Source organism: Bubalus kerabau, chromosome 7 (genome assembly GCF_029407905.1).
Source record: "Bubalus kerabau isolate K-KA32 ecotype Philippines breed swamp buffalo chromosome 7, PCC_UOA_SB_1v2, whole genome shotgun sequence".
In the NCBI taxonomy this organism is placed as follows: domain Eukaryota; kingdom Metazoa; phylum Chordata; class Mammalia; order Artiodactyla; family Bovidae; genus Bubalus; species Bubalus kerabau.
In genome coordinates, this window is record NC_073630.1 from 16904329 (window position 1) to 16930247 (window position 25919).

A 25919-nucleotide genomic window follows, 5' to 3' on the forward strand; every position below is an offset into this window, starting at 1 on the left:
GTTTTAAAAGGGGGAAAAGTTATTGCTATATGTCTGAAAATAACAAACATGTTTTCCCCTTTCTTACAGTGAATCAGATGAGGTGGGTTTTGGAGAGACGTGTTCTCATGGAGTTAATATTTGACTTGCCAGCTCATTTGCATTTGGCTGACCTTGGGAACTCTGGCATGGCCTTGATATCTTGTGAGATCTCCCACCTTTTGGCAGTGGGAGGAAATATTTGAGGCTACGGCTTCATCAGAAGTCAATCGTTATGATAATGCACTCCCTGACAGCTGTGTAGGATTGATGTAAAATGCAACACTTTGGTGAATGCTTTCTTTGAAGACTCAAATCCAGTGTGAAAACATTCTTTAATGCAAAAGATTTGTGGCACTTTCATAATGGCTGGGCCTGCCCTGTTGATTTAGATCAAAATCATTTCCTCCCAACATCATAACTGTTTTACTGTTCAGTGGTGCAGAAGGCATCATCAATAGTTAGTGAAATGTTTTGGATCATTTGGAATTGGATGACTGATAAAAATGAAAATGTCTCCAACAGATTGTGCTGTGGTGGACTTCTTACAAAGGCAAAAATAAAAGTTATCGCTACACTAAGAATTTTCTTAAGTGTTCAAATAATACGAACCATTTGGGTAAACATCTAATACAATACTGAATGTTTACAATTCCATTTAAGACTTTCATCATGCCTACTCTACTTTGGAATCTTAACTGTTTTCTCTTTCAGCTTTTAGGGAAAGGAAACACCACTTCTTTTACTGTATAATGAATATTTATGAAGTCCTTTGACAATTAGGGCTCATTAAAATTCACTTCAAAAGAAAAGAGATAAAACACTTTTAAGACCAGAGCAGAATGTGGTGGCAAATAGTAACTCACATCTCTCTCTCCTTTAAGTCAGAAACACTCTGCAAATGAACTGATAGTCTTAGTCCAGGTTCAATGCATGAGACAGGGTGCTCAGGGCTGGTGCACTGGGATGACCCAGACGGATGGGATGGGGAGGGAGGTGGGAGGGGGGTTCAGGATGGGGAACACATGTACACCCGTGGCTGATTCATGTCAATGTATGGCAAAAATCACTACAATATTGTAAAGTAATTAGCCTCCAATTAAAATAAATAAATTGAAAAAAATAAAAATGATTGTAGGTTTAAATATGGTGGATGTCTTTGATTATCACACGGTGACTGTGATTTTGTATTGACTGTTGCCATGGTGAGTCTTTTTTCTGTAGATACTAGGAGATCCTGTTTTTATATGGCATATCTGTTAATGGGAAGGAGACCAGTCTTTGTTTGGAGTCAGACTTCTTGTTTAAAATCTGTTTCAACTCTCTCTCGTTCTGTGACCTTGTGCAAGTTGTTAGGGCCTCAGTTTCTGCATTTTAATATGGGGGAAATAACACTGTAGGACTCATAAGCTTGTTGGAAGAAGCAACAAGGGTTATTGCAGAAAAACACTGCAGATAGTTCCTGGCGCGTTAGTTTTCTGTTTTGAGAAATCTTTCTTTCAATTTGAAAAGGTCTTTGTTTCTCCTGGCTGAGGTTGTGCAAAGGAATCGTCAGTGAATCCTCACTTCTTATGGGTAGCATTTTAGCTTCCTTTTTCATCTCTGTTTTTCTCCATTCTTTCTTCCCAGGACCCCAGGCCTCTGTGTCTTGCCACTTGCCGCTACCTTAGACTGCAGTCTTCTCTTAGTTCAAATATGTCACACAGAATATGAGGATGCATAAATATATATTCAGTCATTTACAAAAGCACAGTCTTTTTTGAATGAGAAATTGCTGGAGTTAAGGTATTTTGAAGTGAGAGCACTTGTAACATCTTTGCTATTATTCCATGTATATCATTGTTATTTGGTAATGGAAGTAAAGAATACCTGGACATGAAATCAGATAATGGCCCAGAAAATTACATGCCGGCTCATCATCATTTTAAATTTGAAATGGAAGTATGCGTTGGGATGAGTAGAAGAGTACTAAGGAATCCATTGCCATATTTCTCTTTCTAAGATACTTAACATTGCAGAAGTAAGCACTGCCTTGGAAACCAAAAATTTGTATTTTGTTGATAAATGTATTCCTCTCAAGAACATCTCACTTATTCTTAAGTAATCTACCTTATACTAAGGTATAAGGTAGATTACTTACACTCAGTAATCTTATACATCTCACTTATACTAAGCAATCTTAAGTAAAACACTATAGGTCATAAGTTTAAATTTGTCTTTGTAAAGTGCTAATTTCTGTTATTTAATGCAAACCATATCTTTAAGACAAGCCTCATAAATTGAATAATAGTCATAGTTTCCACTGGAATTTTTGCTGCTTTCATTATTTGCTCTTTACAGTCTATGAGAAGACCTATGCAAGATGTTGGACCTGTTTTACGGTAACTGAGTAAACTTTCGCTTCTAATAATTATTTTCTATTGAAAGTGCGATGACTCTATTTACTATTTTTGAGAAGTGAAACTGCCCGATTTGATTGTTGTTAAATCTGTCTTTATGGTTTTTAGCCATTGAGTCCTCATTTTGGAGTGGAAACTTTCTAAAGAAGACACTAAATATTTCTGTATTTTCTGTTTACATGCTCTGTACATTAATAGTGCTCAGGCTGCTTTTGCTGTAAAAAGGCTGTCATCTCCCAGTTCAGTGAGATCTGTAGCTTCCTTCTCCCCTAAAGTCACTGTTAACAGCCATGAGGTGGATGCTGAGAGGTAAGAGATCAAAGTTGTAAAGTTGTCTAGTGCAAAGAGAGAGAAGGAGACCCAGATGTTGAACTGTGAATGTCCTGTTGATGTAAAACAGGCTTAGTTTCTCTGTATGGATGGCAGAATGTTCAGAAAGCATGTAGAAAGTTCCCAAATTGTACCAAGAAGTAAGAAAGTCCAGTGAATAATCTTGTCTCTATCCAAGAGTCCTACGTTGATGTATAACCCTCCTTTCACGTCTGTGTCATCAAATTATAGGATGAACTGGTACTTTGCTGGAGAGATGAGCTTATTTTGTGCTCTGCAGGAATCCATTATGATAATGTCTCTGTGTATGTGTAATATATATATGTAAATGTTATATACATGTAATATATATATATTTGTCTTTATAAAACTACTTAGAAGACTTATAAAATATTATGTTTTAAAATGTTTTTATACTTAAAAACTTAAAATCTTTCCTTCAAAAATGTACAAATGCTAAAATCAGAGTTGAATGAGAATGGGAGCTAGTTAACACCAAACAATGAATTTCTTTGATCAAAAATTTCAGTGATTAATAGTATATGAATTGTTTACACTTATATTGAACAAACTCCTTAAGAAACTGTTCTGAGTATTTTATACATACAAATGAATAAATGCCATTGCCCTCATTTTACCGATGAGGAAATTGAAATTCATGGAGGTTAAGTAAATTGTCTGAGGTCACACAGCTAATTATTCAAGTTAATAATCAGTTGGGTGGCTCACATGTAAATAAACTGTACTACTTGCCATAAGAGGGTGATAGTTGATAGGCCAGAATATGTGTGCAACTAACTGTTCTTCAATGTAGAGTAAAATGTATAACATGGCAAAGTTCCTAAAAAGATGCATATACTTCTGATTGTGAACTGTATCATAGATGATAGAAACGGAGGTGGCTATAGTCTGAAAATTATGAGCAAAGACATGGGAATATGAAAAAACCTGCGGAGTGTGATAAATATGGACAGAGAGCTGGGAAGATAGGTTGAGTCCATTAGTTTTTCTTTTTAGGTTCCCGGGTCTTTGTTGCTGTTGGCAGGCTTTCTCTAGCTGTGGCCAGAGAGCACTGCTCTCCGGTTCCATGCAGTTGTCTCCTTTCCGTGGCCTCTGTCGTTGTGTCGTTGTGGGGCATGGGCTCTAGGGCACGCAGGCTTCGGTAGTTGTGGTCCGTGGGCTTAGTTGGCCTGTGACATGTGGGATCTTCCTGAACCAGAAATCAAACCTGGGTCCCCTGCATGGCAGGTGGATTCTTAACCACTGGACCACCAGGGAAGCCCAGGTTGAGTCAATTAAAGTACCTTGGATGCCTTTTTAAGAACTTTGGAATTACAACTTTTTATTTCACTTCAGCTTTTTAATTTTCTCAAGTTTATGCATGTTATTGCTATTTTTAGATTACAGTGAAAATAATGACCATAGAAGTGGGAGAAAGATCAGAGATTTAATTGTTTATATGGCATAGCAAAACTGTCAGCTCAATCCTAAGACTTTATATCTGAGCCTTGGTCATTTATAAAAATGGAAATAATTGTACCTGCGTTGCTAACTGTGGTGAGAATTATATGAAAATGTGTGAAAACTCTGAGAACAGTGTTTTGCCTATGGTAAGTACTCCATAGCTTGCTTGCTTTCATTTGTGGCTCATTTCAGCAATTTTTGTTTACTTCCCTGAAGCATACAAACCACACTGTGATAGCCTTTGTATACAGTAAAGGGTTAATGGACAAGCCACTTTCTCCATGTAATTTTTAGATTGTCTTCATACATTTTAAAGTGAGTGCCATATTACCTCTTTGTTCTTTTGATTTTCTTCCTTTTAAAAACATAGGACATTAGAGTCTGGTGAAGTTATATAACTGGCTGTATATGATTATATATCAACAGAAGATCTGAGATACATAATTAAATGTTGGCCAATTTTAAATTTTCAAAACACTGGATGTTACAGAATGCTTATGTGTATAATTTCTGGATCTGTTTAACACACATATGTTTGTTCATGTAACTATCTTGCAAAGTGTAAGTTCTGAAGATACAGAATATTATTAAGAAGTAGTAGCTAATGCTAACACTTGATAGCAACTTGAATTGAATATGACATACAAGGTATGCTATTCTTAAGATGTGTGCTCAGTCGTGACTGACTCTTTGCGACCCCATTGAATGTAGCCTGCCAGGCTCCTCTGTCTGTGGAATTTTCCAGGCAAGACTATTGGAGCAGGTTGCCATATCCTTCTCCAGAGGGTCTTCCTGACCCAGGGATCTAACCTGCGTCTTCTGCATTGGCAGGCAGTTGCTTTACCAATGCACTATCATGTAAAGTGCTGTGAAGGCAAAGTTGATATGACACAGTAAACAAACCTTAATATGAGTAAGTATTGTTGGTACACTTCCTGAGTTGCATAATGTTCTATAGTTTTTTCTTTGAACAGTGCTACATTTATTTACCACTGCTAGCAGGAGCCATGCTAATGGAACTTCCATGTGATTTCTTCCAAATAGTGAAACTAATTAAAAAAAATTATAAAGTGGTTAAATTTGTTTGAAAATTAGAAATATGAATTAGTACCTGCAGATAGTACCAACAGTAAATTCTAGAGAACAGTTGTGTGTACGTATTTTTTTCCTTCAGTCACTTTGTTTTTTATACAGCTTTTAAAAGTTACTTTTAATTTACAGTTATTACAGAATATAGGGCTTTCCTGGTGGCTTGGAGGGTAAAGCCTCTGCCTACAATGCAGGAGACTTGGGTTTGATCCCTGGGTCGGGAAGATCCCCTGGAGAAGGCAATGGCAACCCACTCTAGCACTCTTGCCTGGAAGATCCTATGGACTGAGAAGCCTGGTAGGCTACAGTCTATGGGGTCGCGAAGAGTCGGACACGACTGAGCAACTTCATTTTCACTTTCACAGAATATTGGCTATATTCATTGTGTTGTACATCCTTGAGCCTATCTTACACCCAATAATTTGTACCTCCTGCTCCCCCACATCTATATGGTCTCTCCTGCCCCTCCGCACTAGTAACCATTAGGTTTTTCTCTAAATCTGTGTCTGCTGCTTTTCTGTTATATTCACTAATTTGTTGTGTTTTTTAGATTCCACCTATAAATGATATATAGTATTTGTCTTTCTCTGTCTGACTTATTTCACTTAGCATAATGCCAGCCAAGTCCATCCCTTTTGCTCCAAATGTTAAAATTTGGTCTTTTTTATGGCTGAGTTGGAGAAGGCAATGGCACCCCACTCCAGTACTTTTGCCTAGAAAATCCCATGGACGGAGGAGCCTGGTGGGCTGCAGTGCATGGGGTCGCTAAGAGTCAGACACGACTGAGCGACTTCCCTTTCACTTTTCACTTTCATGCATTGGAGAAGGAAATGGCAACCCACTCCAGTATTCTTGCCTGGAGAATCCCAGGGACGGGGAGCCTGGTTGGCTGCTGTCTGTGGGGTCGCACGGAGTCGGACATGACTGAAGCGGCTCAGCAGCAGCAGCAGCATGGCTGAGTAGTGTTCATTGTATATGTACCACATCTTCTTTGTCCATTTATTTATTGATGGACACTTAGGTTGCTTCCATATCTTGGCTGTTGTAAACAATGCTACTGTGAACATTGGAACGAGTGTATCTTTTCAGATTAGTCTTTTTGTTTTCTTGGATATATACCCAAGAGTGGAATTGCTGGGTCATGTGGTAATTCTATTTTTAGTTTTTTGAGACACCTCCAAACTGTTTTCCACAGTGACTGCATCAATTTACTTTGCTACCAACAGTGTACAAGGGTTTTCTTTTCTTCATATCTTAGCCAGCATTTGTTATTTATGTTCTTTTTGATGCTAGACATTCTGACAGGTGTGAGGTGATTCCTCACTGTGGTTTTGATTCGCATTTCTCTGCTGAGCATCTTTTCATGTACCTGTTGGCCATCTGCATTTCCTCTTTGGAAAAATGTCTATTCAATTCTTCTGCCCATTTTTTAATTGGGTTGTTTGTTTTTTTGATGTTCAGGTGTGTGAGTTGTTTATATATGTTGGATATTAATCCTTTATCAGTCATATCATTTGTGCAAATCTTCTCTCATTTAGTAAGTTGCATTTTTGTTTTGTCAGTGGTTTCTTTTGCTGTGCAGAAGCTTTTAAATTTAATTAGAGCCCATTTGTATATTTTTTATTCAATTTCCTTTAGGAAATGGATCAAAAAGTTATTGCTGTGATTTATGTCAAAAAGTGTTTGCCTAAGTTTTTCTCTAGGAGTTTTATATTATGTGATCTTACATTTGTGTCTTTTATCCATTTAATTGCTCTGTCTTTAAATTGGTTCTGGATTCTGGTAGTCACTTTATAACTTACATAGCTGAGGTGAAAGATGTATCCTTTTCTGTGTTACAGACTTCGCAGTCGTTACCATCAAGTTTTAATCCATAGATTTCTGGAAAATCAAGGCAACCTACATTTGTTGGGAATTTACTCTGTCTCGGTCACAGGGCCTACACTAAGTGCTTTATAGAACTTCATTCAATCTTAGCAATAACTACAAGAGAAGTAGACGTGATTACTCCTGTTTTCAAGATGGAGAAATGGAGGTCCAGAGAAATGACTGAGTTTTTCGCAAGGTGTACAGCTAATTAGCCAAGCTGGGCATGATCTCTAGCCCATGTGTCCTGTTCTCTGAGTGCTGTCCAGGTTACACTGGCATCATAGACAGTGTTCAGAACCTTCCTTTCACACTCCTGTTCCCATGCTTCAGTCCTTAGTAACCTAAAAAGTAATTGACTTGAATTTGCTCTGTCAAAGTGGGGTCAAAGTCTTTCTTGAGCTTGAAAAGTATATGTAGAGGAGACAGAGGAAGTATCAGAAAAATGTAGCTGCATTTTCACATTATGTTTTCAATTTTTAAAAGTAGAAATTTTATCAAACAGCAATCACAATAGAACATACACACACTCCCCTCTCTGAAATAACATAATCATAGGTATAATATGAGATAACATTGTAGCTTCCCTCACATTAGATAGTCCTCGAAACCTTCATAATAGGGAAGTTGTTCCACGTAAGAGAGGAACAGTTTACACATTCCTGATGTATAGAACAGTCTTATGGACTCTGTTGGAGAGGGAGAGGGCGGGAAGATTTGGGAGAATGGCATTGAAACATGTAAAATATCATGTATGAAACGAGTTGCCAGTCCAGATTCGATGCACGATACTGGATGCTTGGGGCTGGTGCACTGGGACGACCCAGAGGGATGGTATGGGGCGGGAGGAGGGAGAAGGGTTCAGGATGGGGAACACGTGTATACCTGTGGTGGATTCATTTTGATATTTGGCAAAACTAATACAATTATGTAAAGTTTAAAAATAAAATAAAATTAAAAAAAAATTTACACATTCCTGCCAGTGCCAGGCACTATTCTAGTTAAACCAAAGAGATACAACTCTTACTCTGTTAAAGTTTATATGCAAAATACATATTTCATTTGAGTGTTAGTAATAGCACATTTAAGACTTTATATAAGAAATACTGTTTCTCCATACAATATTTTTAGGTGGGAAAGAAGATCTGCTAAGTGTATCCCTTGTTTAAGACCCTTCAGTGATATAAAATCTAACTTCTCCTACAAACAATAAATACTGGAGAGGGTGTGGAGAAAGGGAACACTCTTGCACTGTTGGTGGGAAGGTAAATTGATACAGCCACTGTGGAAAACAGTATGGAGTTTCCTTAAAAAAAAACTAGGAATAAAACCACTATAGGACCCAGCAATCCCACTCCTAGGCATATACCCTGAGGAAACCAAAATGGAAAAAGACACATGTATCCCATTGTTCATTGCAGCACTGTCTACAATAGCTTGGCATTCCTTGGTGGCTCAGATGGTAAAGCATGTGCCCGCAATGTGGGAGACCTGGGTTCAATTCCTGGGTCGGGAAGATCCCCTGGAGAAGGAAATGGCAACCCACTCCAGTATTCTTGCCTAGAAAATTCCATGGATGGAGGAGCCTGGTGGGCTATAGTCCATGCGGTCGCAAAGAGTCAGACATGACTGAGCGACTTCACTTTCTTTTCTTTCTTTCTTACAGTACCTAGAACATGGAAGCAACCTAGATTTCCATCGACAGATGAATGGATAAAGAAGTTGTGGTACATATACACAATGGAATATTAGTCATAAACAGGAACTCATTTGAGTCAGTTCTAATGAGGTGGATGAACCTAGAACCTATTATACAGAGTGAAGTGAGTCAGAAAGAGAAAGATAAATATTGTATTCTAATGCATATATATGGAATCTAGAAAATGGTACTAAAGAATTTATTTGCAGGACAGCAGTGGAGAAACAGACATAGAGAAACAGACTTATGGACATGGGGATAGGGGAGGAGAGGGTGAGATGTATAGAAAGAGTAACATGGAAACTTACATTACCATATGTAAAATAGATAGCCAATGGGAATTTGCTGTGTGCCTCAGGAAACTCAAAACAGGGCTCTATATCAACCTGGAGGGGTAGGATGGGGAGGGAGATGGGAAGGAAGTTCAAAATGAAGGGGATATACATATACCTATGGCAGATTCATGTTATGGTTTGACAGAAAACAACAAAATTCTGTAAAGCAATTATCCTTCAATAAAAAAAAATTAATTAAAAAAATCTAACTTTTCTTAATTCAGACTTGACTGTTTTCCTGCAGCATGAAGGAAAAATGGCTCTTTGGAGATCAAGAGACTTGAAGTATGTTCAGATGAAGACATGCACATAGTTAAAGTTAGAGAAAAGCTTGTCTCATCGTGGTCCACCTCTGAGTATTCAATATGAAAAACCACAGAACCATGCAGAAGAAACAGGAAATCCCGACTAGGATAGCTTACAACCAAAAAGCAAAGCAAGCAAATATCAACCAGCACTAATTAGTGCCACATTTAACAAATTCTTCTTCTCTTCTTAATTACTTTTCTGAGAATGTGAACTTTGTGTACCTGTTTATTTTACTTGCATATTAATGAATCACCTCTTGCTTTTCTCAGGTGTTTATCAGTATTTCATAACTGGTAGCACCTAAGTGGTGACAGCTTAATTTTCAGTGCTCTGTGTCATTTATGTTTTAATTGATCTCTAAATTTATATTAATAATTGCTTTCATATCTGGCACATATAATATTTTTGTGAGCTATCTAGTGTTTCCAACTGAAAATCTCTCCTTAGATCTCAAAAAGGTTCAATAATATATATATATATATATTACTCACTTTTCCTTCTTGAAATTATCTCTCATGCTCATTCCCTTCTCTTCCACTATAGTTAAAATTTCTTAGCTTATCTTAATATATACATAGATTTTATATATCTAGTGACCAGTAGTTTGTCATCTAGTGTGGCAGTTCTCAAAAAATGATTCATAAGGATAGTAATAAATTGATTTATTATTAACATTTTCACTGATGATACAAAAGAGAAATAGTGGTTAGAGCTGTAGATAGAACCTTAGCGCAAATGCAGATGGGGCATCAAACTGTACTTACGTTCCTCACTGCCATGTATTCAGAGTAAAAACAAACCATCAGTCACACCAACTGACCAAACACCAAACCAGCTAACCAAACACCCACCACCCAACACCAAGCAAAAAGCTTTATTGTTATTTAATAATACCTTGGTTAGATAATATCCTGAATGAAGCTGTTAAAATTCTGATGTTTATTAAATTCCAGCCTCTGAGTCTATTTCTTTTTAATATTCTGTGTGACAAAATGTGGAGAATACATAAAGAAATTCTTCAGCATCCTGAAGATTGATGGTTACTCAATGACTTATTTCATGAAAGGCAATTTTTACTATAAAGAATGACTGACAGACAAACTGTTGTTCTTCAGGCATGGGTATTTGCAGGTATATTCTCAAAAAATGAACAGAGTGAGCCTCTCACTTCAGGGAAGACAACTGCCAGTATTTATTGCTAATGATCAGATTCAAGCTTTCAGACAAAATTCAGGATCTGGAAGCTTGCATGCACAGGATTGATCTGCATAACTGAGGGAACCAACTGGACAACTAGTGCCCATTGTTTCCTCTTCATGCATGTATACAAATCTATTCAAAGTGTATGACAGACAGTAGATTTTATCAGATTATGAGAATTTCATTGATAGGGTTTCACACTTGACTTGAATCTAACTTTGAAGAGATGTCTACTTGTCCAGTGTTTGTGTAGTACTCCAAAATAATCACTATTAAGAAAAAAGTCTACTAAAATATAGTTCTTTTTTCAACTACATATCTGTGGCCATACATTCTTCGTATATGTCAGACACAATATATTGCAAAATATATAATTCAGAAGCAGATACCCAGTTTCTTAAGTTTGACATTAAAGAGACTTGCAAAAATGTAAAACAGTACTACATTTTTCGTTTTTCTGAAAGCATGTTAAAATAACTGGGTTCCCAGGTGGCACTAGTGATAAAGAACTCACCTGGTGATGCAGGAGACATAAAAGACACAGGTTCGATCCCTGGGTTGGGAAGATTCCCTGGAGAAGGGCATGGCAACCCACTCTGGCATTCTTGCCTGGAGAATCCCATGGACAGAGGAGCCTGGCAGGTTATAGTCCATAGGGTTGCACAGAGTTGGACATGACTGAAAGCGACTTAGCATGCACACATACATATTTAAAACCTGTTCGGTTTTAATTCCTAATTGAGTAAATGATAGCTATTATCCATAATAAAATTATGGATAAAATTTTATTTACCATAAAAATATGATGCTCTTAATAATTTTTAATTAGGGAAAAGAATCTTGAGAGCAAAACATTTGTGAACTGCTGGCTAGAGGAGTCATTGCTTTTCAGAGTCACAGAGCCAAGAGTTTACCTCCCACCTTTGTCTGCTGCTCACTTGTTTGTTTTCAGAAAAATAACCTCTCCAAGCCCTAGTCCCTTCATTTATAAAATGAGCATTTTGAGGATTATATTATATGAGATTTATCAACACATAATTGGGGATAGATAAATGCTTTTTTAAATTAAATACTTAATCCCCTTGAGACTCCTTGAAGTGGAAGTCCTGTAACTATGAAGTGTTTGAGATTTTTAAAAAATTAAGAACTGACCTAAGGTCACACAGCTAATATAAGGGAGTACTGGAATTCTTATATTTTATTAATATGGTATTCAGTACCCTCTTTTTAGGCTATCGATGCAAAAAAGAATGTGTATCAGCAATGTGAAAGTTATGTGGAACCATACTATGTCTGAAGTAGGAGGGAGGTTAGAGAACACACTTTCCTACCATCTCCTTTTACTGATAAGGACATTCAGGGCACACAAATATATCATTGTGACTCCTGAATTGCTTTGAACCTGAAAGTATTTTTAACATAATTTTTATCATCCTTTCTTACCTCCCATTCTTTGCTTGGCTGGACTAAAAGAACTCAATTATCTTTGGCAAGAACTATTCTTACCATCCCACACAGATGCCGAGGAAAACAAAAGCACACGAAAGAAAGAAGACAGAAAGGATATGGTAAATAACCGTAACCTTCTGTGTCTACTGGCTGATCTGTTTTTATTTTGTTCATTATTTTGATTTTTTTAAACCTTGAGAACTCAGTGTTTGTTGGAAATTTAGCTGAAGTAATTTAAGAAGGGGATGTTTGGGGAGACTTGACACTGTAATAAAAAAGAAGGAACTGGCTGTGTTTGGAACAGGAGAATGTATATGCCAGTCAGCGCCAGACAACCCATCTCTGCAGAACAGGCTGATAAGACTCCTGGCTAACATTCATTTGGTAATTTCTAGAGAGGAAGGCATAGTTCTCTACTGCACATGCTAATGCTTCTCCTCCTCCTCACCCACAACCCCTTGATACCTTATGGACACTGGCATTAAGGCTTGGTGATGCCACTTTTTCATGGTTATTCTTTCTTTGTTTCATCATAATTTGCTCCCTTTCTACTATTACTTCGTAGAATTGAAAACATGAACTTAATATACTCTATCAGAGTAAAATCCAGCCTTTATTTAAACATAGCTTGTATAAATAATCAGCTCAAGGAAAGTGAAAGTTATTTCCAGGCTATTGTATGTGTTAGTTTAATTTTAGAAATTCCCTACTGCCGTTCAGTTTGGGCTGTTTGTCCTGTCCCCTTTCCCCTTTCTCTAATATAATGCAATCTCCTTTCACATTTATTCAAATTCCTTTTTCAGTAAACTCATTAATGCAAGCCCACAAGCGTACATAATTTAGTATGCATGTAATATTCCCTAAATATGTAAAAATAGACGTCAGCCTTAAAAAATCTGCCTGAAAGTACATAGGTGAAGTCAGGGGCATCCATATATACCGCCATATTTATTACATAAAGTACGTGTACTTGTTATGAATGATTTTCTGTACTTGTTGCCAGATGGGCTTGGGTTGATTTTGATTCCTCCTGTCCATGACTAGTTATGATGTTAGGCAGTGGGAGGTGAGATGCCCTTTTTCCAAATTGTTTATTGAGTTAGGGGAGAACTGGAAGTAGTTAGTGATAGAACGTGTAGTATTTTGGAATATTTGGGTCACCAGAGCAACCAGAGCAACTGCTGCTTTCTGTGCAGATTCTTTTCTTTAGAAACACCCCCGCCACTCTGTTACCCATCCAGGGAATGCGGTCATGGGAAAAGCAGTCATCGTGTGGCACTGATGTGTTATAGTGTGGGCTCAGGGTCATTTCCTTCACACTGAGTTTCTAATCTAGACAGGTATGTTTGGCTGAGTCTTTTCTTGTGCTCTAACTCATTCATTGGTATTCCTTCCACAAACACATCCCGAGAACCTGTGTTTACTGTCTATGCCTTATTTGGTCAACCATCACTGTGCTGGTTTTCCAAACAAAACTTTCTGGACATTCTGGAGATTTCCAAGTTGATAGCAAAACTCGGGCTACACAATTCCTTCACCTGTTTGGAATCTAGTTATCCTGTTATACGTGTGACTTGGCCTATTGTAAGATGAGTTGGTGCTTGGTTACATGTTTTGTATATAAGTTACTACATTTTGATATAATGGCACAAGCATCAGCATCTCAGGTTTTCCTTTCAGGGCTCCTTTGCACTTTCTTCCCAATATACTCATTTTCTCTTTGTCCTAAAATCCTTTTCCAGCTGGGCTGATCTAGCCTGGGAAAACTGTTCTTTGTTCATAACCCAGGAAGGAACGGATGCAGGCCAACCATCCTCTGTGAGAAACTGGTTTCGGCTGTGCATCTGGGTGTGTGAGAAGAGCCGGGACCCAGCAGACAAATGGCAGGGTGGCTCCCCTGAGAGGACAAGTAGGGATGAAAGCTCCCACTTAGGATGTGTGTGTTGAGTGGAGGGGGCAAACAGAGACATTTCACACCTGGTGTTTCCTGTCTTCTCAGTGGGAATGGGAGGGAAGAAAGGAGACATCTGGATCTTCAAGAACAGTGGAGTTTTTGAGAAGCCATTGTGGGTTGGGAGATAAATGAGGATGGAAGGTAGGAAAGAGTCTCACGTTTTTTTTTTTAGACAGGACTATTCTGCACAAACACTCGAGTGGAGGGCCCCTGCCTTTGTTTTCCCCGTGCATTGTAGAATATTAGTGGTGAAGACCTCAGGGTTTGCTGCTAGCAAGCAGAAAAGTAAAGCTGAGAAACTTGGCTTGTGTCGATTTAAAAGCACATTCATCAGCCCCTACAGGTTATGCTGCAGAAGTGGAGAGTGCCCCGTGCATCCTGCTCTGAGCATCAGCTCTTGGCCTGACTCAGACCCTGGGTGATGGACTGAGGAAAGGAAAAATGCCCTAAAGTTTATGTTTTTTGATTATTGCCTGGGGGAGGGTGTTGAGTAGTGAGACCTTGTTTGAGGTTTGGAAAATACTAGGGATACCTGGCAAGAAGATAGTTTTACGGTAATAATTTGCTACTTGTGTGTCTTCATTGTGAACACACTTGTAGGATGTATGTGTGTATATGTGTGCGAGAGAAAAGGAAAGGCTATATAAAATAGTAAATATTTGGAATGAATGTTTATGGTTGATATGATTTTTTAAATTCTAAATTGATATGTTTACCTTCAATTATTAATAACCTCAGAAATCTATGACTATTAAGTCTTTAATAGTAGGCAGAATTTTTCTGATCTTGATTCATTTAATAGTAAGAATTTCCTTCTAGTCACTAAAAAAGATTAAGAACATGTCACACTTACGTTACTGTTTGAGTTTAATATAGGTTTTGAATGGTTAACTACAGTTTTTTTGTTTTGTTTTGTTTTAAACACAGGCTCTGGTAGTTTCAGAATTGAAATACTGTTTCCATCTTTCTATCTCAGGCTTGGTTTCCTCAAGACCAGGTGGCTATTAATGTGAACCAGTTTTTCTTAAGCATTTGTTACTGATATCCTAACGTTTGGTTTTTTGTGGGTTGTCGTAGTTTTCATGATGTGACAAAAACTTAATGTTTATTGATATCAAATATTTTATTGTTGTTCAGCCTGCTGAATTGTCAGTGAAGTAGAACAGAAGAGGTGATATTGAAGAAAACATTAAAGGTTTGCTAAGAGGTGGCAATAAATGTGGTATTACTAGCAGAGATGCTTTTGAACAATACTGCTAAGGAATAGGTCTAATGAGATTTGGGACGTTGTTTAAATTAGTCAGCATTAGCGTAATGTTCTTTCAGGGAGCGTTGGTAATGCCCACAAGAATGTGTCAGTGGCGTGATCAGATTCCAGGCGAACCTTCAGTTGCTTTCAGTAGTTGACATAACACACACCTGTGTGTTCTCTTTTCTGACCTCAAAATTGTTTTGAAAAACTTCTGACATCTGGAAGTGTGAAAAAGAGCAGATTTTGATTTGTTTTCTGACAAGTGGGAAGAATAAGTTCTAAATGTAGTGTGTTTTACTTGTATATGGTACTTGCAGAAAGCACCATGTTTATCTCATAGCCTTCTAATCAAGTATGGAATGAAACCTCTGAGTTCCATGATAGATTAATATTTTCTTGCAGCATTTTAACATGCTAGAGATGGAAACATGTATATACATACACATTTACATAATATTATAAATGTAGATAAATGAGCAGTTGCACTCAGTTGTATTTCTTTTTCTTGGAAGGAGTCATTTAGGAATTTTCTATCAAAACAAATTGTTTGTGAATAGGAATAGTGCTGATAAGAAAACTGACCCAGTTCAACTTTAACTTTTACATAGTGACAGGTAAAGCTTTCCTTGATAACATATATTTGCTCAACCTCAGTATTATCATAAATGCTGTCACTTAAAAGAAAATATCAAGTTATCAATAAATTTTCTTTGAACTCGAATTACTCTGCAATAACTTTGGTAACTGAATCAGTTGGTCTTTGAAAATATATGCTCTATGTTTTATATATTATAAAATAAAGTGCTTAATGATTTTTGTATGTTCTGGTATCCTAGATTGATTTTTATTAAATCTGCAGATTTTTCTTTTCACAATTAAGCTTCACTTGGTTTGGCATCAGCAGCTTATTCTTTGCAATCTATTTAATTGAATAGCTTCTGCTGTTTATCCTAAAATGCAGATAAATGGCTTTCAGCACACTGTTTATAGTTTAGTAGTTCCTGAAGTGAGTCAACATTATCTGCTAGCGTCTACATGTCATAACTAATGATCTCTCTGCTTATACTTTCTTGCTGGTGAGGAGACACTGAACTCTACAGAGGAGAAAGCCCTGAACACTTGGGGGTAGGGGGGGCCTTATTTGGGATGGAGCCTATTGAACAGCTTTTTTTCCCCCCTTATTGGTATGAAATGGGAAGAGAAATATTTCCTTTACCATGATTTCAACTGCACAAAAGCAATCACAAAGTCCTGTATTCTAAGGACTGGGATGAAAAATTGGGGGGATGTAGCTACTAGAGGGATTTGTTTTATTCCAGATTATCTCTCTAATTAATAATTAGCACAATTTTGATCCTTTCCTGGCCAGGCTGTTTGATATGATGGTAGAGACGGAGAGCCACTAGGAAATTTTCATGTTACCACCAAATAGTTACTATGGTTTCAGTGATGAAAGCAAATAGTTTTTTGTCTGCAAAGAAAGATGAGAAGAAAATAAGTAACCTTCATTGTTGAAAATAAATAATCATCATTTATCACAAGTGAGGTCTATTCATTCTGAAAGAACCTCATGCTCTTTCTTTAAGGAAAATACAAAACAAAAGTCAATGAGACTTCACTCCTACTGAGGATCAGCAGGCTTGATCAGCAGGCTGTTACAGTTAAAGCTGACAAAGTTTTGCCAATCTCTGATTCATTAAAAAATGAGAGTTCTTGCCTCCCATACTGAATATCTGAGTTTTTAGGTAGAGAATAGAACCTTCTGTAGGTGAACTTAGAAAAAGACTTCTTAATAACTGAATAACAAATTCTGTAATTTTGGTAAAATATTTTGCTTGATCTTAAATATTCTTTGTCAAAGTGGGAAACTTTCTAACTGAAGTGGTCATTTAAAATAGCTACTGTCCTTTTCTCCTATATTAATGTTATTACTAATTGTTGGGAGTACTTTGGTCATTTAAATAGAACATGAGTTAAGTATATATTTTTTATTACTCTGATACTGAAATTTAAAATCATATACCAATTTATCAAAATATTTCAGGGTGAAAAGAAAAACGTTATACACAGAGATATGTCTGCCTTTTGTTGTGTGGCTGAGAATAACCATATTTTGTGAGAGCGAGTTACTTGTAGCATCTTAGATTCAGGGGTTTTTTGGATGGTTTGGTTATCTTGAGATACCATATTGATAATTATTTTAAAAAGGAGAAAGAAAACATTTTTACTTTAGAATATGATGTATGGGCAGGTAATTTTTGGCATCATTGAGGAGTTACAAGTTGGCTGAAGAACTACGAAGAAGGAAAATTTGAAGGTAAGATCAGACTTTTCAAAACCTGGGCCGCTTAGTTTGCTAGGCTTTATACAATTACAAAATTTAAAAAGTAAGATTGCTTTTGAAGAATGTTTTGAAAACTGAAGCCATTTGTTTATTGAAAGAGGGAAAACTTGAGAAACATCAGGCCAGAATGTTCCAATGTATGTCATACCCAGATTTAAGATAACAAAATCATTACAATAACAGAGTCTCAATTCAGATCTTTCCTTGGTGTTTCTGCTCAAACATCAATAAGACTTTTGCCTTTGACAATCTTATTCCAAAAAAATCAAACAAAGCTGATGGTGGTTCAGAATCTCAATACTATTTTATGGTCAATTAAGTATAATTTCAGAAAAAAACTTTTTTTTATACTTAAACATCAGTAGTCTATATATATTTTTTCTAGTCATATAAATACCCAGAGCCCAATTCAGTTTTCTTGTTTAGTTCAGATGCACAGACCAGAGTATGGGAATAGTTAGGAAAATATTAATACAACGTTTTGTGGCATACTTCCACAAACCTTGGTCCTTCTCCAGTTAGCCTCACAGTGTTATCTGGAACTTTAAATGCAGTATTATCTTTAACACTGCTGTCCAAATATAAAGGAAAGCTCTAAGACTTGTCAGATTCTAATGAGAGAGAATGCTTTTATGACCATAGGAATTTCCTTTGACCCTATTACTCCTAATATATATCATATGCAATTTTTCTAGTATTTGTATATACTGTTTTTCTTAGTAGGTAATTAATGTCTAATTAATGAAAATAAAAAAAATTTTAAACATTTTAGTATATACTTTATATGTAAGATTTTAAGTTGATATATTTTCTTCATTTCAACTCTTTTTGTGTATATAAATGAATGTTTAACCATCTGCTACTAGGAAAGGGTGTCTGGTTTTTGGGTAAGTTTTTAGATTATTTAAAATGGCATGGACACTGGCCTAGGGGACAGATGGTTTTGTGTTTATATAATAGAGTGTAAATGGAAAAATAGTGAAAATTTTGGTATGAGTGAATGATCAGCAGCCCTTTTATGACAAAACAACAACAATAACAGAAAAAATAACTTTTATTCACTCTTCTGGATTAGATTTTAAGGTTTATGAGTTAGTGGCCATTTCGTCTTCACCTCTATGAAATCAGAGTGCTTTGTAGATAACTTTGTGTATGATAAATATTTCTTAAATCAATTTGGACTTGCCAGCAATTTAATGCTGGATAAAATAAATATTTTCTGCTGTCTTAAGCCACCCATGATGAATAAGATGTTTGTGTTTCAAATATAAATTTTATATAAAAAATTCTGAGTCAAGTCCAGTGATATGGTGGACTTAATAAAAAGATAAAATTAATAGTAATCATTTGGTTTCAGTTTTGCCAGCAAAAGGAGTTAGACATCTAGAATAGTTAAACGTCTTTAAAGAAAGATTTTTAAATGTTTGTGTAGCTGATCAATTTGTGAAGTTATGCTTAGTTTAAAATAAACCCAAGAGTTGCATGTTGATGTACCATTCTAAATGTCAAAAGGATAATGTCAAAAATAGATTTCTAGATACTTGAATGTTGTATGTTTTTCTGCCTTGCGTATAATCAGAGGCAGCTTTGAACCATCTGGAAATGTTACATAATACACTGTGGTCAATGATTTTTTCTTTTCTTTTTATTTATTTTTTTGATTCTAAGGTTTCTTTTCTCTTTCACCTTTCCACTGTCATATGCCATGTATCTTGAACATAGCTCAGTGCCTGACCAGAATAATCTCTCTTGCCAGCTCATAATCAAAGGGAGTACTGAGAAAAACAGCTGAGCTGTGTTAGGCAACCACCGTCTGGACTGCATTTCTTAACTGCTGAATAACACATCACAGGTGCAGGATTAGCGCTGCCTACGGTGCTGGGCTCTTTAGTGGACACCCCTAGCAGTTCTGTGCATCCTCCTCATGTCTCATCCCAGGGAACCTGGCAACGATCTTAGCAAGCATACAGAAATCGCAAGTGAGTAGTGGGAGATGCTTTTTATCTTACAGAGGCTGTTTATCCCCCTCCAGAAATGTAAGCCAGACCAGTTAAGATGCTTCTGGCTCACACAAAAGGGATGATGGAACTTAGTCCTTCTTGGCATAGAGGGTGGAGAACAGGACAGTTTAGGGGGTTCAAAAACTTTGTGCATGAAAATTACTGTGCATGACAAGCAGATAGTTTAGCTTAGCTGTCCCTGCAGTGTGTGATTGAAGTTATTTTTAAACTGCTAAATATTGTGCATACATTATTTTAACTTCTGTGTTGTCTGTGTGTTGAAGTGGGGGCCTGTGTTTGCCCTTACACATTTTCCAGTATGGTCATGATTAAAATCAAGTGTTATGGCTGTGTAAAGTCTTTGTGGTATAATTTGTAGTTTTTGACATAGTAAATTCTTTTGCTATCTGTGACATGTAAGTCTCAATTCATAGATTATGGAAGTCTAAGTTACTTTCTCGCAAGTATGATATTTACAATATAAAAATATTTTAAAGTATGCATTAATGATTTAAATATTAGAAGGAATCAGTGTTTTGAAGATTTAGTTTCTAAATCATTTAATCAGGAAGGTTATAAATTGTTTTACAGTAAAGTATACAATCAGAGAAACTAAGGCAAGTATACTTTAGTACTTCACGTCATTTTTGCTATCTTAGAAAACTTTTCTATGAATCATAACACATAATTTTAAACAGAGCCATGTAAACAGCACTGCAGGTTTTGTATGGTTGTTTCTTTAGTTTTTCTGTTTAAACTCCATATAATAGCTTTCTGATATTCAGATTTTGTTTTAATTCATTTTGCTGCAGGTTATCATTATTCCATGTTGTTTCATCATAGACCTTTAAACTCGCTGGTGATGATAGTAGTTAATATTAGTGTATTGTAAGTCAAGTTTTAAAATATACATATTCTATTTTATTCCTTAAACATTTAAACATTTGAAACAGCAAGATACTTGCATATTTTAAGGTCAGTAAACTCCTCACTAAAGTATCCTTTAACCATTATCCAATTAGAGGATACAGAAAGGATTAGAAACAGAGAGAGATCCTAAATGCTTTCCAGGTTTTTTCTTTGGGGAAAAAGAATAGCATGAACCTGGTGATTTGGTTTCTGATCTATCTGGCTGCATTGTCACGTCTCTTCTTTACATAGATGTCTGTTCAAAGTAGTTTTACACATCAAGCTGTCTTGGGAGTGCTTTGCAAAGCTGTGGAGTAAGTTTTGGTGTGATGGAAAGTAAAATATCCACTTTGATTAGCTTCAGAACTCTGTGAAACAGAGCATTGATAGAAACATGACCGAATAAAACCAAAGCTCCTGGCTTGGCAGTCTGCCATGTCCTGGTGTACATTATTGTCAAAGAGGCTATGGTTCAGTTTCTTTTCCAAAAATGTGGATTTAAACAGACATACTAAGTATTTTAAAATACAGAGATATTTTTGACCTTTAAAATGATCCTATTAGCTGTGATTTTGCTTTTTTATGAATGTAGATTCAGTTTGATGTTAAACTATCTTTAAACATGGTGGTTACTTGCTTGTAAGTTTATTATTTCTTATATTGACATTTTTACTAAGATACTTGTAATCATGTTGTGTTTTAGAGTGTTTTCAAAGGTTTTTAATATCTGTGAACATTTTGGTTGAGCTTCTCAAAACTCAAAAGCATTAAAACCTGAGGGAAAGGTAGCTACTGTTTTACCCTTAAGGAATATAAATGTCATGTCCAAAGAACTATAACTCCTATTATAATCAATTCTGATGCTTACTTGGGCTCATAACTCTATATTAGTTACCTGGAAAACAAATGTACATGTTGTATGGTCCCATTTATGTAGTATTTCATTTTTTAATGATTTGCTCAACTCATAGCATCTCAGAATATAAAACACTTGAATTATTGACGTTTTCACTTTTTACCCAGATGTTGTAGGGTCTCTGGGCAGAGCTTGCATGATATAAAATGTTGAAAACATGATTGTCTTACAGAAGCTGAGTGATGTGGTGATATGGATGTGTTAAGTATAGTGAAGAGAGAAACAATTGCCAGTAAATGGAAACATTTATAACAAAATATTTTATTATTACGGCCCTGGTTTCTATAGTGGTCCAGCATGTCTCTAACATTGTAAAACTAATGTGTTTTTCTTACCCTATTCAATAGTGTCAACAGTGAACCACTGAAATGAAACAACTATCAGAATCCCTGGTTTTGGTGCTTATGTTTTCCATAAAAGTTATTGGTTGATTACTGCCACTCCTGGTCATCTTCCCTCCTGTGTCTCCTACCTGAGACTTAGTTATATTTGACAATTTTTGTGGCACTATGACATCCATTTTATTGTTTGCATACTCTGTTTTTGGTTTTCCATATGTAGTTGATTTGTCTCACTATGTTCCACATGCAGTCGATTTGTCTCACCAGCAAGATTGCTCTGTTGCTGAAGGTACTTCCAGTGCTCTTTGCCATTGTATTATGTAGATGGAATGAATTTAATGATTCATTTTTACCACAGGGCAAAAAGAAAATGAGTAACAATGTATTAGCCACGAACAAACTATCCGTGTTTCTTAAACCAAAAAGCTCAATATTTTTATAGACTTTTTGTGCGCAGTGATGAACCTAAAAAGGCAGTTAATGGAAATAACATAAAAGAAAGGGGAATTAAAGAAAAAGAGAGAAATCAGGATGAGAAAAAGGATGGGGAAAGAAGAAAAGGACGAGAAGTAGAAACATGTAGGAAATGAAGCCTTAGAGAAAAGGGACAAAAACAGTTGAATGAGGGAAAGAGAAAAATATGAACAAAAGCAAAAAAAAAAAAGCAAAAAACAGAAGCTTTAGCAGCACAGATAACAATGACAGTTTACTATTATTCACTCAGTATGTTCAGGGAGCTGTGATAGGTGCTTTCTTTGAAATAGCTCATCCAGTTCTCATAGCAAGCCAGTGTGTGCTGACATTCTCCACAGCCTCTGTTAGGGACGTTAAGTGACTTGCTGAGGGCACAGAGCAAGGCAATAGCTAAGCCAGGTTTGAACTGTTTTACCCTATATCCTGGTCAAGTCTGAGTCCACTGCTTGGGGACCACACATGACACGGTTTCTCACTTGGCATTCCATGCCCTTCTATAGCATGCTAGCCCCTGGACTCACCACCACCAAACCTCCATTGTCCCTCTCTCCTATGACTTCTGAGACTCTTGAAGGAGAAGGACACTCCTGAGCAGTTAACATCACTATTAATAATTGAAAGTCTACTCTTTTTTAATAATGCATGAGATTTTGCTTTGATATTTTTGTTTCTAAGTTGTATTTATATTTTGTTTTCAAGAGTTTAGGCACGTATTCCAACTTTTTATTAATGATTGAGTTTCATGTTGTTTATATATATATTTTTAAGTTCTGTTGCAAACAGCATAGAAAGCTTGTTTGAAAATGTCTTAGTGTAAAAGAGGGCTAGGCAATGAAAATTGAAGTCAGGACTTGTGAATTGAATATACTTGTTAGATAGTAATTTGAATTATTAAATTGAGTTAAATGATTCAAGGCTTAGGTGATAAAAATAAGTTATCTATTTAAACCTACTATGCAGGATCACTAAAGCTTGAAAATTAATATTATTTTCAAACTCTGATTCACATTTTATTCCTGTGTATTTTTAACCAGTATACCCTTTAAACCAGTTTTGGTTGAGAAAGGAAATGGGCATTGATTCACATTATTTATTATCACAGCAGTGTGGATAGTGGTAGAATGGATCATTGTCAAAGCACTACTGGACAGTTTGGTGCTTTCGTATTTTCTTCCACTAATCTTTTTACCCAAGATACTTGAAGTACAAACTTGTGTGATATGAATTTCAGTTTCTCTTCTTGCTCCGGCCTGCCCTCTGGTGAAGATGAGGTAGAACAGAGAAGACACTCAAAATTTTGTTAATTTTTGAGATATTTGGAGATCTAAAGAGAGAAAAAAAAAAAAAAAAGAAAATGAGAGCAAAATAGATTACTAGTAGATTCTGTGGCACCAGATAATTATATGTCATCTTTAAATGAAATTTGAAGAGTCACAGCTCTTTTTTAGTACATTGCATATTTGAGATTTAATTTTCTTGAATTATCCCTATTCATAAAGATTGTTCTTTATGTGTTTTAATGTGATAGTGGATTCTAATATTCTCTTCACTGTGACATATAAAACAATATATATATCACAAACTTAAAATGATTTATTGTATTTTTGAAATGACAAGAATGTTACCAAGAAAAAAAAATCAAAACTAAGTTTAGCTAAAGTGTACTTTAAGATATAATAAATGTACTGTAGGATAGGGCTTCCCTGGTAGCTTAGACAGTAAAGTGTCTGCCTACAATGCGGGAGACCTGGGTTCGATCCTGGGTTGGGAAAATCCCCTGGAGAAGGAAATAGCAACCCACTCCAGTATTCATGCCTGAAAAATCCCATGGACTGAGGAGCCTGGTGGGCTACAGTCCATGGGGTCGCAAAGAGTCAGACACGACTGAGCAACTTCACTTCACTTCACTGTAGGATATGACCTGTCAAGCCTTTGTAATTGAACGAAAGTCACACTGTTGCATGATGATCATTTTTATTTCATGAAGTTTGAGCAATTTGCCTGAAAAATCTGTAAATCTATCTCATATGGAAATATGTGTTGAAGTATGTTCTTTCTGTACTTGTTGAGAGTTCTTTAAAAACATAAATGGATGTTAAATTTTGTCAAATGCTTTTTCTTCATTTATTGATATGATATGATTTTCATCCTTCATTTTGTTAATACGGTGAATCGCACTGGTTGACTTGTAGATATTGTAATATCCTTACATCCCTGGAGTAAATCTCATTTGATCATGGTGTATAATCTTTTTAATACATTGTTGGATTCGGCTTGCTAATATTTTGTTGAGGATTTTTAGATATGTTCATCAAGGATATTGACCTGTAATTTTCTTTTCTTATGGTGTCCTTGTTTGGTTTTGATATCAAGGAAATTTTGGCTTCATAACATGATTTTGAAAGTGTTTCCTCCTCTCCTGTTTTTAGAAGAATTTGAGAAGGATTGATATTAATTCTTCTTTGGATTTTTAATAGAATTGACCAGTGAAGCCATCGGAAACTAGACTTCCGGTTGTTGGGAGTTTTAAATTCTTGATTCAATTTCCAGATCTTTCTGCTGCTGCTAAGTCACTTCAGTCATGTCCGACTCTGTGCGACCCCATAAATGGCAGCCCACCAGGCTCTCCCGTCCCTGGGATTCTCCAGGCAAGAACACTGGAGTGGGTTGCCATTTCCTTCTCCAATGCATGAAAGTGAAAAGTGAAAGTGAAGTCGCTCAGTTGTATCTGACTCCTAGTGACCCCATGGACTGCAGCCTACCAGGCTCCTCCATCCATGGGATTTTCCAGGCAAGAGTACTGGAGTGGGGTGCCATTGCCAGATCTTTCTAATAGCTACATAATCTTTTGTGTACTGTACACAAAAAATTAACTCAAAATGTATTAAAGATATGAATGTAAGACCTGAAGCCATGTAACTCCTCAAAGGAGACATAGATGATAAGCTCCTTAACTTAGGTCTTGATGATTTTTTTGGATTTGACACCAAAAAAGACAAGGAAAAATAAATGAGAGGGACTGCATCAAAAAAAAAAAAAAAAAAAAAAAGGCTTCTGTACCGCAAAGGGAAACTGTCAACAAATGAGAAGGGAACCTACTGAATAAAAGAAAATACTTATTAGATGTATATCTGATAAGGAGTTGATTATCTAAAATATATAAAGAGCTAATACAGCTCTTCCCTGGTGGCTCAGCGGTAAAGAATCTGCCTGATAATCCAGGAGACATGGGAGACGTAAGTTTGATCCCTGGGTCTGGAAGATCCACTGGAGAAGAAAATGGCAACCCATTCCAGTATCCCCAGACAGAGGAGCCTGGTGGGCTACAGTCAATAGGGTTGCAAAAGAGTCAGGCATGACTTAGCAACTGAACAACAACATGCAACTCATTAGCCAGAAAATGAATAAAAAACCAAAGTCCCATTTTAAAAAATGAGCAGATGATCTGAATAGTCATTTTTCCAAAGAAAGACATATAGATGACCAACAGGTACATGAAAAAAACATTTAACACCATTAATCAATAGGGGAATAGGTATCACAACCTCAATTCGATATCACTTCACACCTG

The 25919-nt window shown here is 36.3% G+C and overlaps 1 protein-coding gene across 50 annotated transcripts in view; it reads left to right on the forward strand.

Moving 5' to 3' along the window:
* The window catches only part of BMPR1B (bone morphogenetic protein receptor type 1B), a 531330-nt gene that overhangs the window by 438000 nt on the left and 67411 nt on the right, over positions 1-25919 (forward strand). For 28 of the 50 annotated variants that reach the window (XM_055587716.1, XM_055587712.1, XM_055587717.1 and 25 more), the window contains 2 exons: positions 17616-17681; positions 19465-19687. The exons of 17 other annotated variants lie outside the window; for them this stretch is intronic. In XM_055587716.1, the coding sequence (XP_055443691.1) occupies positions 19633-19687 (55 nt within the window). In that variant the 5' untranslated portion in view covers positions 17616-17681; positions 19465-19632. The remainder of the gene's footprint in view (positions 1-17615; positions 17682-19464; positions 19688-25919) is intronic. 5 more of the 50 variants (XM_055587693.1, XM_055587699.1, XM_055587705.1 and 2 more) reach the window with 1 other exon arrangement.